Source organism: Trifolium pratense, linkage group LG2, assembly GCF_020283565.1.
Source record: "Trifolium pratense cultivar HEN17-A07 linkage group LG2, ARS_RC_1.1, whole genome shotgun sequence".
Taxonomy (NCBI): domain Eukaryota; kingdom Viridiplantae; phylum Streptophyta; class Magnoliopsida; order Fabales; family Fabaceae; genus Trifolium; species Trifolium pratense.
In genome coordinates this window covers 27,381,699-27,400,656 of record NC_060060.1, presented here as the reverse complement: position 1 = coordinate 27,400,656, position 18,958 = coordinate 27,381,699, and the positions used below count along the sequence as shown (strand labels likewise).

General features: G+C 31.4%; 2 protein-coding genes and 1 long non-coding RNA gene across 3 annotated transcripts; all 3 read left to right on the top strand.

The window, feature by feature from the left end:
* Positions 1-1,399: 1,399 nt before the first annotated feature.
* LOC123909859 lies at positions 1,400-2,051 on the top strand. The gene is made up of 2 exons (XR_006810020.1): positions 1,400-1,610; positions 1,705-2,051. It is a non-coding gene; the product is annotated as an uncharacterized LOC123909859 (long non-coding RNA).
* A 2,887-nt stretch (positions 2,052-4,938) lies between these two features.
* LOC123909592 lies at positions 4,939-6,630 on the top strand. Its single transcript, XM_045960458.1, has 3 exons — positions 4,939-5,194; positions 5,275-5,343; positions 6,255-6,630. Exons 1-3 carry the CDS (start codon positions 4,997-4,999, stop codon positions 6,429-6,431), a joined length of 444 nt encoding a protein of 147 aa, XP_045816414.1. The 5' UTR covers positions 4,939-4,996; the 3' UTR covers positions 6,432-6,630.
* Positions 6,631-14,170: 7,540 nt separating this feature from the next.
* LOC123909591 (protein NODULATION SIGNALING PATHWAY 2-like) lies at positions 14,171-18,755 on the top strand. The gene has a single exon (XM_045960457.1). The coding sequence runs from the start codon at positions 17,014-17,016 to the stop codon at positions 18,523-18,525; it is 1,512 nt and encodes a 503-aa protein (XP_045816413.1). The 5' UTR covers positions 14,171-17,013; the 3' UTR covers positions 18,526-18,755.
* Positions 18,756-18,958: the final 203 nt, after the last annotated feature.

Genomic DNA, 18,958 nt, shown 5'->3' with positions numbered 1-18,958 from the left:
TTTCTTAACCGCACCCGAGAAGAAGGTAGACAGTCCGTACACAACCTCCACAACATATGTTTGACCGTAGGTGGTGCTTGTATCATCCATAAACTACCCCATGCTTCTCTGCTCCTTGATTGGTGTCTTAATAAAGATCTTTCCTTCATTGGTAATTGATCGATATTCGGATCACACCAAATACACACCATTGTTTTTCTCACTCCAAATTAATTTATCCAATAACGGAACAACAAGGATCTTTTCCACCTTCATTGTGACATGGACGATCTCAAAGTACTTTTTCAATAACTTTAACATGCATCGAAAAAATATTCATGCTAGATTCAATGTCTTTATTTTAACCATATCAAGTATCATTGTACCAAAATGATAATTATGTATCATTTTAGCAACTTCTTCTATCAATTAATATCAACCCTATCAAGTATCTTTGTACCAAAATTATTTGATATTTGATACAATAATACGTATACAAAGAGAATAACAAGGGTAATATATCAACAAAAATAAAAATAAAAAAATAAGAAGGGTAGACAAAAATAAGAATTTTGGTAACTTAATGGACCCCTATTTTTTATTACAGGACCAAATTTTAGACATATTTTTTGAGACCAGCAGTTGCCCTATCTTAGATATGGTTAGTAACAACTGAGTGTAGCTACAGAAATCCTAATATATATATATATATTTTATATCAATGAGGATTATAGAATTGATGTGAATATATTTTATATCAACAGTGTTGCCACAAAAATCCTAATATATTTTTTCGAGTTTCTCACATTTTAAGGGAATGAAATGTTTTTGCTGATATAATTGCAAATGTAGATTTTTTTACTAGATGACTTAGTCTGGTGGGATACCTTCCTTGGTGGTTCATTTGCATGCCAACTTAATAGCACTTCTGATTTTGCAAAAAAAAAAAAATAAAAAAATTCATTGATATCAATAAAAATATATAGTAAGGCAAATATAAATGCATGAGTAATTAGGATTCGAACTCTTTGTTTAAGGTGAGATTTATAGCCACTAGACTACTTAAAAAATATAAAAAAGAATTCACGCAACTACAAAATTTAATACTCATTCCTATGATCAAATATGTTTAGATTTAAATAATCCAATGATTCGTTCAATTTAACCATGATTATGTTGTCACGTTGTTTGTGAATTATTCATACAAACAACTTTTTTTTTTTTTTTTTTTTTTGGTATATTCATACAAACAACTTTATCATAGTCTATAATTTTTTTTTGAAATATATATATAATTTCTCGTTGCTATATATTATGAAAGGTTGAAATTTTAATTAAAAAATATCGAATCATATTGATTATCAATTTTTTATATAAACCCTCTAATAAGTATGCTAAATAAACAAACACAACACATTGATCTAATTAAGAGACATTGTCTAAAGTGTGCTAAAGGGACAAACACAATACATTTTTCTAATAATTTGAATGAGTTTAATACACTATAAAGTGATCAAATCCGATTCTAGTTGTTGCATGAAAAGAGAAAAAAGATATGGCTAAAACTCTCCAATTTATTTGTGCTGTGATTTTATTTCTTTTCCTATTTTTTATTGCAAAGGAGGTTGACGGTAAATCATATTTTCACCCTTTTCAAATGACTTTTTTTTTTACTTTTTTGTTCGTACTTTAGAATTACTATATTATTCTCTTCTTTCATTGCAGGACAAACTAAATGTCAAACTCATCGTGATTGTCCTAAAATTTCCAATGTGAATCCTTCAATTCCAGACTTGCAGCCTTCATTTTATAAGTGCATTGAAAACATGTGTGTACGGATATTGTTCGACTAGAGAAGACAAACTCCATGCAGGGAAGAATAAGCTCTTGTACTTGAAAAAAAAAATGCAATATACCTTATACTAGAATATTTTATGAGTTGCCATTTAAATGTTGTGTCAGCATCCAATAATTTTTTTTTGTATTATAATTTTAGGATCTTGAAATAATGTATTTGTACTCTAAAATGTTGTTAATGAAATGAAATAAGGCACTAAAGAATATTATAATTACATTGTCATACTTCTTCTAGTCTTGATTATACAAAAATTCATTTTTTAATTCAATGAATAACTTATATATATATATATATATATATATATATATATATATATATATATATATATATGCAGTGGTGGAACCAGAAAATAAAATTTGGGGGGCCGTTAAAAAAATTATAATATATAAATTAAATAAAAAAAATTATATTTCATACAAATATTTAAGTACTAAAAAACACAAATTTAATCATAAAAAATTAAATTGCATACACTAAGTAATATTCTACTGTGCCAAATGACTTGATATTATGAATGATTTACTTTAATATTTGCACAAAATTGATTATCAAAAAATTAATATAGTATACTTAAATGAGAATGCTTGTTTTTATTTAAAAATAGTTGTGCTGAAATTGTCCATATATATATATATATATATATATATATATATATATATATATATATATATATATAAATGTTTTGGTTTTCAAGTGGGTGGGTTCGAATCTTAAGTATTGAACATGATTTTTTAAAAGAAAAAAAAAATAAAGATTAGAAAAATCCAAAATTTAGGGTTGGTGGGAATAGAACCTGTGACATTCTTGATGAATAGCGTGTTAGTACCTGATAGTCTCCACTGGGCTACGTTGGAATTTGTTATATTTTATGTGACTAGAGGTGAGAATATGTCAGGTCGGCCTATCGGGCCTTAGGCTATGTTTGGATTGGTGGTAAAGGATGGAATGAAATGGAATGAAGTGGTAATTAACTAAGTTCCATTGTTTGGATTTGCAAATAATGAATGGAGTTGAATGAAACACAATGGAACCCATTCCATCCCATACCATCCAATCTTCTAATTTTCTTTCCCCTCCAAATTGGGGTGTATGCAATGGAATGAATATTTCTAAAATATATCCAAACAATGGAATGATATCTTTACTCCATTCCGCTCTGTTCCACTTCATTCCATTATGTTCCATTCCGCTCCATTCCATTTTGTACCACCAATCCAAACATAGCCTTAAGGTCTACCCTACATAGGCTCAGGCCAGACCAACCCATTTCTTTAAATAGAGCAGGCTAAGACTTTTTTATAAGTCTATTTAGGGGGGTGTATTGGATTGGGATTTCATGGGATTTTAAAAGACTTTTTTATGACAAAAAAATCTTGAGGTATTCAATCAAGACTTTTTAAAAAGTTAAATAAATCTTGTGGTATTCAATCAAGATAAATAAGATTTTTTTTTCAGGGCAATAAAATCAGTTGGTATTCAATTGAGATTTGTTCCTACTTTTAAAATGTCTATTGGTATTCAAAAGTCTACCGATTTTGATGGATTCTTGTTTAGAATGGATTTTGAGAGACTTTTTAGTTGAAAATACACTTGACGACAGACTTTTTTAACAATCTCACAAAAAGCCTTGAGACTTTTTTGAACTCTCCAAGACTTTTTTACTTTCATCTGTATCAAATTTCTTCTTCTTCTTCACAGTTCATCATCACTGCACCCAATTTTTTCTTCTTTTCTTTGTTCACTTTTTCAACAATCTTCCCAAAAGCCTTGAGAATTTTTCAAACTCTTCAAGACTTTTTACTTTCATCATCATTATACCGGTTTTCTTCTTCTTTACCTATCAAATATGTTTTTTTGCAAAAAAATATTTTAACAAATTCTACATCTTTTTTACAAAGTTTTGATTAATTACAACGGCAAACAAATTTTTTCGTCACACATTCATCTGCTTCTATTTTCCATCAATGGTGGTGTGGTGATAACCTTTTTATTGGTGATTAGAAACATATACGTAAAAATGTACCCAAAAAAAAAAAGAAACATATACGTAAAAAAAAATGTAAGGTTTTTTTTAAAATCTTTGGATTCCCAAAAAAATATAATTTCTTTTATTAAAATTTATTGATTCTTTTAAAATTTTCCTAATATACAAAGTTTCCTAATATATAAAGTGTTATGAAATCTTGATTGTAAAAAAGTCTTTTGAAAAAATCTCTCAAAATCCATTCAAATCATGTGTTAAAAATCTTGATTGTAAAAAAGTCTTTATAAAAAAGTCTTTAAAATCTCACAAAATTAATATAGTCCAACAAAATCTCATAAAATCATCAGGATTTTTTTTGCCAAAATTGTCTCATAAAATCTTAATCCAATACACCCTCCTTAGTGAACGATCAATCCGAACTGCATATTTAATTATTATAGTATCCATCTAAATTGGTTTTTGTTTCTAAAAATATCGTTTACTATATGAGAAAAAGAAATGCGTGGTAGTGCATTTCCATTAAACTCTTATCATATTTGTTTTTTTTATGACTCAAAAACAACAATAATCGTTCGTTCATTCATTCAAATCTAATAAGGACGAATCTGCAAACAAGCTCACAACATCTGAGTTAATAGCATAAAACTTCAAATGTCCTGAATAATCATGTATCTGAATCTACAACGTTGATGATGCTAAAGTCATTGAATCTGCACTGAATTTGGATCGAAACAAACCTACAAATCTGAACAAAAAAACAAACATCATACAAAGACGGGACAAACACCATACTAAAACGAGAAATTAAAACAAATATTTCGCACTAAGAAAAAAATTAAAATAACACCAAATAAAAAAATGGCAAGAGAGAAAACTCGATTAAAAATCTAAAAAAGTACGGTAGATATCAGCTTATCATATTTGTTTTAAGAGTTTAATTGTTGTGCACTGTCGGTGTAAATATTTTTTACATCATTTAATGAATGTGACACATCATGTATTTTTAATTACCATACATGATGTGTCGGTATATTATTAGACGTATGTGTAAAATAACTTTACACTTACGACTGTCCATATAAATTAAATTCTTATTTTAAAATTGTATAAAAGTAAATTGAATTGAGTTGAGGCTTGGAAAGCAAAAGAAGCTGAAAAACATAAGTTGCAGAAATATGAGAGGAATCGGAGGGCCCCTTTTATGCATCGGAGATCTTCTGAGCGACGTTGGAGAAGAAAATGAAGAGGGACGAGAAACAACCTCACCCTCCTATCATCCCTCTTCTTCTTCGTCTTCTAAATCTTCTCTTTCAGATCTCAACAACAATAACGCTCCTCCTCCACCACTTCCTGACCTCACCAAACTCTTTCAGGTTTTTTTTTTTTTCTCGTATTTATTTTCTTTCACATCAAAATCTCAATTGAATAGCGTTGTTCATTATTGTCGTTTCAGGAAAACTACGATCAACTTAACTCTGCGCTCAATTCCACCGACCATTCTTGGACTTCTCTAACATTGAAGGTATTTTTTCCTTTCAATTTGTTCTCCTCAAATCTCCAATCATATTGATTATTAAGAGTCGCACATTTGATGAGATAAGGTCTGAAATATGTTTATAAGTGATGACGATCATCATCTTACACAAGCCGGTTTTGTAAGGTTGATTTAGGTCAACACAAATTCTTAGATATATATTTCAACATTTAGATATTTGCGTAGATATTTTATAAACTGTTGAGAAATGTTGCATAAGTTACCTACACTGTTAACTCAAAATTGGCACTAAACCGAAGTAAAATTGAAGAGAATAGAGAAAAAAAAAAAAATCACACCTAAGAATTTTAATGTGGAAAACCCTCTCAATGTGAAAGCGAAAAAGAAAAAACCACGGACTTACTCCAGTAACAAATAATCTCTATTATTATTGTGAATAATTGTTTGTTATTGCTGACTAACAAGGGAGAGGAGGGAAGGGGATTTTAATGTTTGACGATTGGTCTGTATTTGCTATGTTTGGACCCTTCGCGGCTGCTGCACCGTCCGCAGCAAAGCCATTGGATCTAAGAGAGAGAAAGTTATAACTTGTATTCAACTTTGATCCAATAGCTCTAGAGCAGACTGCTTGATGCATCAACAAAGGATCGAAATCCGTATTTGTTGTGTTTATCTCCTCTAAGCTGAGCCATTTAGCCAAGAATTTTAAAAATGAGCAATATTAACATACTGACGATTGATAATGCAATAATGTATGATTTGTTATGTATGTGCATACAATGTAAACGTTGTTTTTTTCATTAGTGTTTGGGATTGATTAATTCATTTGTTAAGAGTAAATTGTTCAGTTAAATATACATTTATCCTATTGTTTATCTGTCTCTTGATATGTTAACCTTATTATATGAATAATGAGTTTTTTATTATCCTTTGTTCAGTTATGTACTTCGCTAGATACTGCAAACAAGCTGGTTCAATGTACCAATTCAAATGTATCATCGTTGTTGGAGAAGGTTGAAGAGCTTGAGAAAATTGTCAAGAGAGGAGATTCTGCCATAGCAGCGACGAAGGCATTTTATGTTGCTCCCGATAATAGCAGCAATGCCTTGAAGTGAAACAAGGTTAACAAAATTGTATATTATGTCTTGTTGATGATTGATTATAGGTAAGACTTTTTTTTCGAAATATAAAACGGTGCTTTCTCTTCATGGAAACGAGAAATTTAACTCTGAAAAGTATGTAGACTGGTGTTGTGTATTTTTGCAACATGAAACATCTATTGGCTGTTAGTGCTATTGGTCACTTGCCCCTTTATTATCTGTGTTTACTTTTAGAGCAAAGATAGTAGCATAGCATAGTGTATTAGTGTTAAATATCAATTTTATTTTTCGATCATGTGTGATGTGTTCTGTTTGCTTTCATTCGTTTAATATCTATTTTGTCAACATATAATCTACTTCTGTTGCTCAATCCAAAGATTTTGTTACCTTAAAAATTTATTCATGATCCAAAATGTATCTTTAATTCACCAGATTGACCGGTTCTTGTAGCCAAACTTAAGTTTCATGTGAAACATCAAATTGTCTTCAAGGAATATGTGGTTAATAAATTCAGAATTAGCAAGAACATGATGTGAACATTAGGGGAGAGTGCTTTGTGAGGACTTCATAGTCAAAGCATATCATAGGTATTAAGCTGATAAAGAGAAACAGTCCAAATGATAAGTTAATATTAGATGAGTTACAAAATTTTAAAAGACGACTTTTGGGAATGAATTTTCCGTGTGAAGAGTGACTGAGGAATTGGAAATAAGCTTTGCATAACTAAACACCAGAACAATCCAGAAGTCCACATTCTTCTCTGCCCCTAAACATCCTTAGACCAGTGAGGAAATATATGACCATAACTCTGTGAGATTAATTTGCGTAGATTATTGTGAATCCCCGTCAGCCAAAACTCATTTTTCGCATTCATCATTTTGTCCGACCCATATTTTTGATAAAGTTATTTGACACCATAGTGAAAAACAAAGATTATTTCCTTAACTTATAAATCGATGTTGTAAAAAGTGTTTTATAAGCATAGGTAACTAATTTGAGAAAACTTGAATCAGTAGGTACAGCTGTTTGAACATAATTACTGGGGTTGACAAATCTTTTGAAACCATGAGATTTGGGAAGGTTTGTAATAAAAATACACCAAAGCTCTTCCCAATTGAGACCTTAGATGGTCAGGTGGGTATATGCTGAAGATACCAATGTGAATATTTATCATGATCTGTCCACAGAAATCAATATCACTTCAAACCATTGAATTTGGGAAGGTTCAACGAGGTGTGGGACTAGAACCTGCCAGACACCTCTGTTAGTTACAAAGCTATGTATTTGTTTTTCTATCATATACCATTCTTTCACAAATTCACACAAATTGTTGTATAATCTGTTACTTTGTTTCATTGCAATTAAATAGACACTGAAAATATCATATAAATTATGAAAATTCAAGCCTTTATCAAGGTGATTACAGGTCCCGTGTTCTGAAACTAGAAAAACAAAATGCAGAAATGCAGATATGAGAAAACAAACAACAGTCTAGGTAATGTGACAGTGCTTATCCTCTCCCAAAAGTCCCAACTAGTTTCAGCCTGCACTTCTTTTCGCACCGTTACCCCTTAATTCCTTCTTAGACTACCATCATACTCCTGTGGCCCGTATTAGAATTTTTTCTGATTGCCGGGGCTTCAGTTGGCTACAATCTTAATTCCCAATTGTTTCCTGGGGATGGATGTAATGGCTGACTTGTAGTTGGTACTGTAATTGACTTCGAAAGCCCAGAGGCTTGAAAAACTTGATGCACTCAACTCCTTGTAGGAAGCTTCATCTTATATTACTTATCATAAATTATGTTCATGGTAAATATATTTTTGTATTTATTATTTGAATTATTAGGCAGGATTCTAGATACCTTTGATAGCTGATTCTGTTTTGATATGATCCTATTATTATGGGACTGTGTTTGCTTAGCCTCTTGTATATATAGAGTATAGACTACTAATTTTCTTATTAATACAATAAGAAATATTCAGATTTAAGTTGGTAACAAAGAACCCTGGTTCAAAACCTTTTTTTCTCTGTTTTGTTTTAGGGTTTCAGCCGCTGTGTGTGCTGACCCGGTGTTCAGTTGTTGGCTACCTTGTCGCTTCATGTCTGTCTTCGACGGAGACACGTATGCCGCTGTTCTACTCAGACGGTGCCAATCTGATTCAAAACTGATTCGCTTCTGCATAACATGCCGCATCAACGTTGCATGTCAGTGTACCTGGTCTTCGCTTACACCAGCGCTGTTCAGCCTCTTGAATAACCGGTATGTGATTTATTAATCTTGTTGCTTTGTCCTTCAGCCAGTCATCTAAAGCCTTTGTAGCTTGTTTGTTAACTTCAAAAGTCGTTGGGAATTTATCATTCCAACACTTCTGGTTACGTCCCCACCAAATCGCCCAAAGGATCATAGAAACTTGCTCCATAATCTTGTTGTCTAGCTGGTCCAATAAACTCGAATAGTGCCTGTTTAAAACATGTTGCATTCAGATTCAGGACCTGTTGCTGCAATTGTGGCCATAACTCCGCATCCATCCAGACCTCTTGAGCAACATTGCATCCAAAAAAACAATGTCATTCGTTTTCACCGGTTGACTCACAACAGGGGCACTTAGAATTAGGGGTGCTCGCGGTTTGGTTTGGATCGGTTTTGAGGCAAAAACTCGTCCGATCCAAAAATAAATTCATTTGCGGTTTGGTTCGGTTTTGGATGACAAATAAAAAAAATCCGATTCAATATTATGCGGTTTAATTTGGATCGATTTTTTGATATCCAAATTATAAATTGTATTTTTTTTAATAAATATAAATATTATAAAAAACGCTACAAAATAATAGTTTGACATTTTTAACAAAATAAATATTAAGTTTGATGTAAAATATAACATATAATATATTGAAAATTAATATTTTGAAATGATAATTACCAATTATATTCGAAACATATTAAAAGTAAAAAAAATAGATTAAATTAAACATATAGTATTATCAAAATTTAAAATAAATTAAATTAAACTAACGTATAGTATTAACAAAATTTAAAATGAAAAAAAAGGTTAATGCAATATATATATATATTTATACTAATAAAAAGATAAATAAATATTAAAATATATGTATGCGGTTTGGTTCGGTTTGGATCGGTTTTAAGAAATCAATCCGAAATCCGATCCAGCGGTTTTCGGTTTTTTTTATCGATTTTCGGTTTTTATTTGGATTGATTTGGATTTGAGCACTCCTACTTAGAATAACATTGCACTCCTCTATAGATTAATCTTTCCTTTATGGGTAAGCACTCGCGAAGCGCTTTCCACAAAATAAATTGCACTTGAGGAGTGCTAGCAACACACTCTTTAACAAACACACTCTAACACACTCTCTTCTATTGGTTAAAAGTTATATGGGTCCCATAAAAGTTATATGGGTCCACATTTTTTTATGAGACCCATGTAAATTTCAACCAATAAAAGAGAGTGTGTTGGAGTGTGTTTATTAAAGAGTGTGTTGCTAGCATTATTCAATTGCACTTTCTTATGAATACTGAGCTTCCACAAAATAAATCTTAGACGTTGGATACTACGGTGTTCAACTTATTCTATAAGACATAAAGTACATAAATTAATGTTGATAAAAATAATTTTTTTATACTTTCAATGCATTGAATGCACGAGTTTCAAGATAAAATTTTCTTATTTATGTGTTTAATTGGTGCCTGGGTGTACTATTTAACATTTTTTATTTTTTTATAATTAGTTGCAGTGTAATGAATTGACCATGTGGAGACAATATTACTATATAAGTAGGGTCGCATTGCATAAATATATAAATATTAACTAAAAATCCAATAGGCAAGCTCAATTAATGTTTAGAGCATTGAATACATCACAAACTCAATAATTTTTTTTCACATTTATCTTCTTAACATGTGCTCTAACATTTTTCTTATTATAAAATTATAAATATATTCTAGAGTATTCTTAGCATATTCCATAGTAAATGTTCCTTTGTAATTAATGCTACTAATATTTTGGTGCTGTTTGGTAAGTTCAATAAGCTAGCTTATAGCTTATTGAACTAGCTTATAAGCTTGTTTGAAAAAAATATATGAAGTGTTTGGTAACGAGCATCTCTAAGTAGCTTATAGCGTTTTTTGAGATGTTATTTCAAGTAGCGTACGAGCTTATAGCTTATAGCTTTTTCATTTTATTTCATATTTACTCTCATTAATTTTATTTATTTATTTTTTAAAAATTATAATAACTACCCACTAACACAAAAAAAAAAACTACCCACTAACCATATATTTTTATGTTATTTTATACTTAAAACAGCTAAATTTGCCAAACACTTTAATTTTATTCTACTAGTTTTTCAGCTATAAGCTACCAGCCATCAGCTATCAGTTATAAGCTAGCTTTTCAGCTATAAGCTAGCTTATCAGCTATCAGCTAGCTTATAGCTTATTTTTACTAATGAAATGTTTATAATGCTCTATGTCACACGGTTTTCGCCGTATGCCTCTTCTATTTTTTTATTTTTATTTTTTCCTTTCAACATGATATCAGGGTTTATCCTAGATCCATTTATTGTGAAGACCTCTCATATTTGGGCCACCCGTTGTTGTTGATTTCACGTTCCAGTTTGTCTGATCCTAAACGAGAGGGAGTGTGTTAGAAGTCCCACATTAGCTAGCCTTGCCAAAATTCTATAAATTTTTTTTTTTTAAAAAAAAAGTAAAATTGGGGTCTAGAAAATGGGTTTTCAAACCTTTTTTCTTCATTTATAAAAATAATGAATATAATAATTTTTTGAGGTAGAAGTAGAATATAAAAATTTATGTGAAGTGGGGTATTAATAATTACCATTTGTTTAAAATAAAAACTAATGTTGGCAAAGCTAATGCTCAACTATTGAAAAGGTGTTGGGAGGAAAGAAATGAAACAAGATAAAAAATAAAGCAAGCTTCATTAATGAAAAGATCGATGTTGACATCAGGTAAAAACAAGCCTCCATTTGCATCTTTTTCTACTTTTAGATCGATGTTGCCATTTGCATCTTTTTCTACATTTTTTTTATTTGACAAAGTATCTTTTTCGACTTAGTAACTTAATTATTGAATTGGGTAAAACAATGGAATGAGCTTTCAAGTCTAAATTAAAGCGATTTAAAGAAGGAAAAAAAACTTCGGTTCTTTTTATGTTAAATAAAATAAGGAAAATGCTAAACAGTGCCCCGGGACACTGTTTAAGGAACCAAATATAGTAATATCATATTGAAGTTTGTGCAGTCAACGCCTCAAAAGTCTAAAAAGTGTTATTTTCAATTTTAAAATTTCCTTTTTTGGTTTCCTTAACCAATGCTCCGGGGACACCGGTTAGCATGACCCATAAAATAATTATTGAACTTTTCTTATTAATGAAACAAGACAACTATGTAGTAGCTTTCATGCATGATGAATGAAATAAGTGTTTTTTATATCTTCAACTCTAACTTTCATCTTGATTTTTAAAATTTTTAATTAACTTCTATCAACTTGATGATTATAAATGATTATAGTGAATGGATTGAACCATATTATATAATTAATATTTTGGGTTCACACGAGAGGAATTTCGTACCTCCTGTTCTAAACATTTTAATAATGAGTTCGGTTGGTGAATTATAAATCACTCTGATAGAAATTAAACTCTGCACTATGGCACGGACCAGCGACTTGCTGCTTCCTCAGTCCAAACAAGAAAAAAACTTCGGACATCTAACATTGAAGAAAGAGCAACCCGTGATTGAAATGAGCTGCTCCCTCTGTTCTTTTAATTTTCATTTTGATTTTTATTTTTTATAGATAGATAAAATTACAGAGTTATTATAAACCAACACACAAATGAAAAAGATTTGAAACCTTATAAAAGTGACTGCCTAACAATTTTGATATTTTTTACCAGTTGAACTCCGATTTGGAGATAGTTATTGTTTTCAAAGTTAATACAATGTTAGTTATTGATTGATTTATCATATAATACTTTAATTATTAATTGTAAAGAGTGAAATAAACAAAATAAGAGTAAATAGGATTACTTCAAAAAAAAAATTATAAAAGTAAATAGAGGAAAAAATCATAGTATTAAAATGACCAAAATTTCAACAAAATTTGTCTTGTACTTGTATACACTTCCTTTTTTGCAAGGGATAAATCAAAACTCGTCTACTTTACAGGGGTAAAAGCCTATTTACTGAAGATAAAATATCACAGTTGATACCAAAATTCACCTTTTTTGACATCAAAAGTCGCCATTTATAGGGCAAAAAACATGAGCTATGATCAAAATCGACCCAAATATAAAAATAGAGGAACCAAAAATGGCAATTTTAAAATTGGGGGAATATTTTCAATTAGATCAAAGTGAACTATACAATTAAAAGATCCAATTGCATATGATTTTTTTCTACGCTTCCTTTCTTTCTAACCTCTGAGTCATACTTTGCAACTTCTATCTAGTTTACTAGTTTCAATGTTGAGAATTATTTAATTTTTACACTTTGCACAAGGTTGTTGCAGGTCTTTCCCCAATTAAAAAGCCAAATAGGTAAAATGATTGTGATTAAGAATTAATTAAGGATTATTAACTAGTAAATAGACAACAGAAAAATCAAACATGTAGTTGTTGCTTATATAAAGAATTAGTATTTGGCTTGGTGGGTTGGGTCAAGTTTTGGGTCATACCTGGCAAGTAACTAGCTTGTGAAAAATGAAACATATATAAAGGACTATATATGCTTTCAGTGACAATTTCGGTTCAAATCTACATTACAATACATGGGAATCTTGTTTCCTAGAACAAGAACCACTGCAAAGTGATTTGTTTTTTTTTTTGAGGCCACTGCAAAGTGATTTGTTTCCACACACACTTGCAAAGCAGATCAGAGTTAAATTATTATTTTAGTATGTTAGTCCGTATTATGCACGGAATTATTTTTTTTTATAAATATTATTTATGTGCTTATTTTAAAATATTATTTAAATAATTTGATTTAAAATTTTACAATGAAATTGAAATAGTTTTTGCATGATATATGTTTAAGGATGTTATAAGATAGAGCGAGATGATCCTCTCTCTCTACGTCATTTTTTTTAATGTTGTCTTATTTCTTTTTCATTTTATATTATCTAGAAGGTTTTGTCTATGTTTTTTCGATTAATTATGAGATTCATTTTATTTAATTTATTTGAGTATGAAAATACGTTATATGTTTAAGAATGTTATAGGGGCATAGTGGTATGAGAAGTACAGGGGCATAGTGGGGTGAGAAGTACTCTCCGTTCAACAACACTGACATATTTTCTCTCTCTATTCTTTTTTCTTTTGAAGGTTTTCTATGTCCACTCACATTAATAAATTAACATCCTTAAAAAGGTTTGAACGAAAGTTTATCGAAAATTTAAAATTGAAATTATAAACAAATTTCCACAGATTATAAAATATTAAAATTTTATTAATTTATTTTAGGTCTTCCATATAGATTTCATCAGCTGTAGGTAATTATTGTGAAAGTGTGATGGACATAAATTATGCATAACTCATGGTTAGAATTCAAATTTTAGTGAATGTGTATTTTTATTAGTGGAATTGGAAGTGCTCCGTGTTTCTCATTCTACACAACTGAGATATTCTCTCTCTCTCTCTCTCTCTCTCTCTCTCTCTCTCTCTCCCTCCCTCCCTCTCTCTCTCTCTCTCTCGTCTCCGTTACAGAATTCTATAGGGGCTCCATCAAGAAAAAAGTTAATTCTATATTTTTTTTTAATGAATATATCAACCTACTTTGATTTTGTTAATATTCTCAAACTTTTTTTGTCAACGTACCACAAAGAAAAAATCTCCACATTTGTGTCAAATGGGAAAAAGGAAGGGTCAGTATTCATTCGGTGTCTAGATCAATTTCACAAATAATTATACTAATGAAAAATATTAAACACAGATGATAATTAAATGAGCAATAATGACTCAATTGTAATAATACAATAACGAGTTGCATGACTCGAGTAGTTCAAGGAAAATTCATTTGCTCAAACTAACCTAAGAAAATTAGCTAATCATCGACATAATTATTATGACGAAAGAGTTTAGAAAGCTTGCTCTCCTTGACCTTTGTAGTGATCATTCCCGTCTTCAGCTCTCTCAATTTTAGTGTGTTAAATTATGGTGGCATGTACCTCTATTTATAGGAAAAAGCGCGCACAATTTTCTGTCATTGCGTGTTTGCTGACTTTTTTGAAAAATTAGCTTTTGAAGGATATGTGACTTGGATTCTGTTTTATTTTAAAGCATATTTGATTCTAGGTTTTAGGCATATATTTTTCTATAAATAGGAGTTGTTTTATTCATAGAAAAATAAGAGTGAAAGGAATACGGATTAAGCTTTGCCACCACAAAGTCTAGGATTTTAGAGAGAAACAAAATGAGATTCCTCTTGGTATAATTCTAGGGGTTGGGCGAATTATCATTGATTCACCTTGGGTAGACTAGATCAACTTGAGTCTTTTGGCTACGAGAAGAGATTTCATACTTGGGTAGAATTAGGATTGAAGGCTAATTCTTGTAACCCAATTGAGATTTCTTGTGTAAAGTTACTCGTTTGATTATAGTAGAACGGAGAGTTGCTCTCTCTCTAGAGTAGGTTGTTTTGACCGAACTAGGTAAACAAACTATTGTGTTCTTGTTATTTTATCTTTCTTATGGCGTGTTTATTTTCTTGTGGATTGCTTTTATTATCACCACCTCTATCCGCTTTATATTTGGTTGCTTGATTCTATTTGCTCCACATATCAAGTTTTCATTGGTCTGATATTTTAGACAAATTCACAACAATATGATTATAACCTACCAATCCTCAGAAGCTCTTGATTTCCGTTAGTTCTTTGATACATTCCACTACTAAATGAGTTTTACTTTTAATAGGTCAATCACAGTTCCGCCTTTTCAAATCACATAACCAAGGAAACTTAATTTTTCCAACTAAAAGTCGCACTTTGACAACTTATCGAATAAACTCTTATCGTCGATCATTTGTAGTATAGTTATGAGATGAACTTCATGCTTCTTTCTATCCTCAACATAAATCAAAATTTCCCCAATGAAAATAACAAATTTATCCAAGAATGGTAAAAAGAGTATATTCATATAATCCATGAGTATTGCACATACATTTTATTGAATTCTAGCTCTTACGTATAAAATACAATGTCATTCCCTTTGTTTATGCAAAATTATGATTATGATTTATAATTTTATACATTAAAATACGCTTGTAAGTGATATAAACAATTGTTATCAAGTACAAGAAACACATGTCGCTGTCTCATAATTTAATCAAAGATCCTGGTAATATTCTTTAACCACTTCATAGAAGCACATTTTTTATTTTAAAGAGATACAATTATTTCTGTCAATAAAAAAACAATTCAATTATGTACAAACATCTGACGTATGTATTCCAGACATACTTTAGTTTTGGTTTTAAAAAACTTAAAGATCTTTTCGGTCCCAAACTGTTACGTGTAATCAGATGTTACATTTTTTAAATTAAATTCTTTAATTTTTTTGTCGTTGCAGCAAAATAAAATATTCTTTTTTGTAGTATAATAAATGATTAACAATTTTTTTTTGTAAAGTATTTTAGTTGTTAGACTCATGCCGATTAATTTTAGAAAATGAAAAATTTATGAACCAAATTCAAAATCCAACAAATTAATAATATTTTTTTATAAGCAAATTGGTGTATATATAAAGAAGAAAGTACTAGGGTACTTCAACATTACAATAGAGCATTATATATTTTCTAGACAAGCTAGAGGAAAGCATAACATAGGTTTATGGGACATGATTTACCAATCTATCTATGTTTGAATTGAAACTTGTCATTAATAATAAATATAGGTAGCTATCTATATTTGAATTGAAACTATCTAAGGAATAAATATAGCAATATGACATTGGTGTTTGTGCAGTCAACTTCTCAAAAGTTAAAAAAAAAATATTATTTTCAATTTGAAAGTTTTTTTTTTTTTGGTTTTCTTAACCAGTGTCCCGGGGTCATCGATTAGCATGACTCTTATATTATATATACATGAACCGAAATTCAAACTTTTAATCTGCCTTCAATTGAGCCGAAATGTTTTCCTTTTGAACATACCACTTATTTTAGCATTTTACGTGGCGACATTAGTTAAAGTTAAGATCAATATGACAAACATAATTAAAATTAAGAGACCAATTTATAACATTAATTAGTTAAAAATTCGATAAATTAAGAAATCAATTATCCAATTTAGTTTATCATTTATTTTTAGAGAAAGGAGTAAATTTGAAATGTGTGTGGCTGATGTCATTTTGCAAAGGGTGAATTTGGATCCAAATGTCCCTTGTTGGAATGTCTTTCTTCTTTCTCTATCCCCCCAATCACTATAAATCTCCCTTCGCATTAGTTTGTACGGCACAAGTCGGTACTACTACTACTACTACTACACTTGACTTAGTTAAATAACTCCCTCCTTTTTCTTACATAACTGTGCCACATCTACATGTAATCACGTTTGATCGTGAACATGGAGATGGACATAGACATGGTCATGGATGTTGTCCCTGATTTCCTTGAATTCTCCAATTACAGTAACACTACGACCACCCCCACTTCCGATGAAGACATCACCTTGTCCCCTCTCCTCGATTTAGATTTCTTCACCACAAACCAAGATGATTTCCATGACTTCATTGATGCACTCACCAACGATGAAATCATAACCGTTGATCCAAATCTAGACAAAATGGTCGTTGAGCAAGATGAAGAAGAAGGATCCATGGGAGACATGTCCAACTCCAATTCCACTACAGATGAAGACACTGACGACGACGATAGAAAGGGCCTCCGTCTTGTGCACCTCCTTATGGCGGCGGCGGAGGCCTTAACAGGCACAAACAAGAGCCACAATCTGGCTCAAGTGATATTGATTCGGCTCAAAGACTTAGTGTCTTCCACTCATGGCACCAACATGGAGAGACTCGCCGCGTATTTTACCGACGCCCTCCAAACTCTACTAAACGGCGCTGATACTGGTACCACCGCCAACAACCACCACAACAAACTTTGCTTACTCACTGGACCACACCAAACAGATTTACTCTCAGCCTTTCAGCTTCTTCAAGACATGTCTCCTTACGTCAAGTTCGCTCACTTCACAGCTAATCAAGCCATCCTTGAAGCCGTTACTCATGATAGAAGAGTTCACATAGTTGACTATGATATCATGGAAGGGGCCCAATGGGCTTCATTAATTCAATCACTTTCATCACGTAAAGAAGGCCTGCCGGGCCCACATCTTCGCATCACTGCATTGTCCAGAAACAAAGAACGTGGCAGTGGACGTAGATCAACCACTGCCACTGTTCAAGAAACTGGACGACGACTAACGTCGTTTGCAGCTTCTGTTGGACAACCGTTTACTTTTCATCAATGTAGGTTGGATTCAGACGAAATGTTTCGAGCTGCTACGTTGAAGCTTGTTCGTGGCGAGGCTTTGGTGTTTAACTGTGTGATGCATTTACCACATCTTAGTTACCGTGCCTCCGATTCTATTGCTTCGTTTTTCAATGGTGCGAAAGAATTGGAATCAAAACTTGTGACATTAGTTGAAGAGGAGGTGGGTCCCACTAGTGATGGAGGCTTTGTGGGATTGTTTATGGATTCTTTGCACCGTTATTCAGCTATGTATGATTCACTTGAGGCTGGATTTCCTATGAATAAATGGGCTAGGAGTTTAGTTGAACAAGTGTTTTTGGGCCCAAGAATAATGGGCTCAGTGGCCCAATTATACATGAATGGTGAAGAGGAGGGGCAAGTGAGGGGTTCTTGGGGGGAGTGGTTGGGTGCGGAAGGGTTCAAGGGAGTTACCATAAGCTATGGTAATCATTGTCAATCAAAGTTGTTATTGGGTCTATTTAACGATGGTTATAGGGTGGAGGAAATGAGTAACAATAAGTTGGTGTTGGGTTGGAAATCAAGGCGTTTGCTTTCGGCTTCTATTTGGACTTGTATGTCAAAGTCGGAATATGATTTTTAGATGATTTCTTTTTCTTTAATTCTAAAAATGAAAATGAAAATAAAAATAAAAGGTTTCATCTGCTGGAGTTATCCTACAAGTACAATCATACAATTTCAAAGAGTGGCTTTGTTGGGTATTATTGTCAATGTCATGCAGAAATGAACTCTTTCAACAGATTTGTTATGTTTGTTTATGTGTGTGTGTTTTGCTCTTTCAAGATTTTGTTACATTTGATTATGTTTTCTCAATTTAAATGGTTTTCTTCTTGGTTGATTGAATGAGTATCATTACCAAATTAAATTTTGAAATTATATACAAAGTCACCCTCAAAATCACAAGACAGTCTTTTTTTTTTTTAGTTACACACAAGACAGTCTTTTTTTTTTTAGTTACACACAAGACAATCATTCTAATCCTTCTATTAATTGATTTAGTCGGAGTAGGATGTGGC

Coding starts and splice junctions, on each gene's coding strand:
- LOC123909591 (XM_045960457.1), top strand. CDS start 17,014: ATGGAGATGGACATAGACATGGTCATGGATGTTGTCCCTGATTTCCTT.
- LOC123909592 (XM_045960458.1), top strand. CDS start 4,997: ATGAGAGGAATCGGAGGGCCCCTTTTATGCATCGGAGATCTTCTGAGC. Junction 5,195..5,274: donor ACCTCACCAAACTCTTTCAG/GTTTTTTTTTTT, acceptor TTGTCGTTTCAG/GAAAACTACGATCAACTTAA. Junction 5,344..6,254: donor GGACTTCTCTAACATTGAAG/GTATTTTTTCCT, acceptor TCCTTTGTTCAG/TTATGTACTTCGCTAGATAC.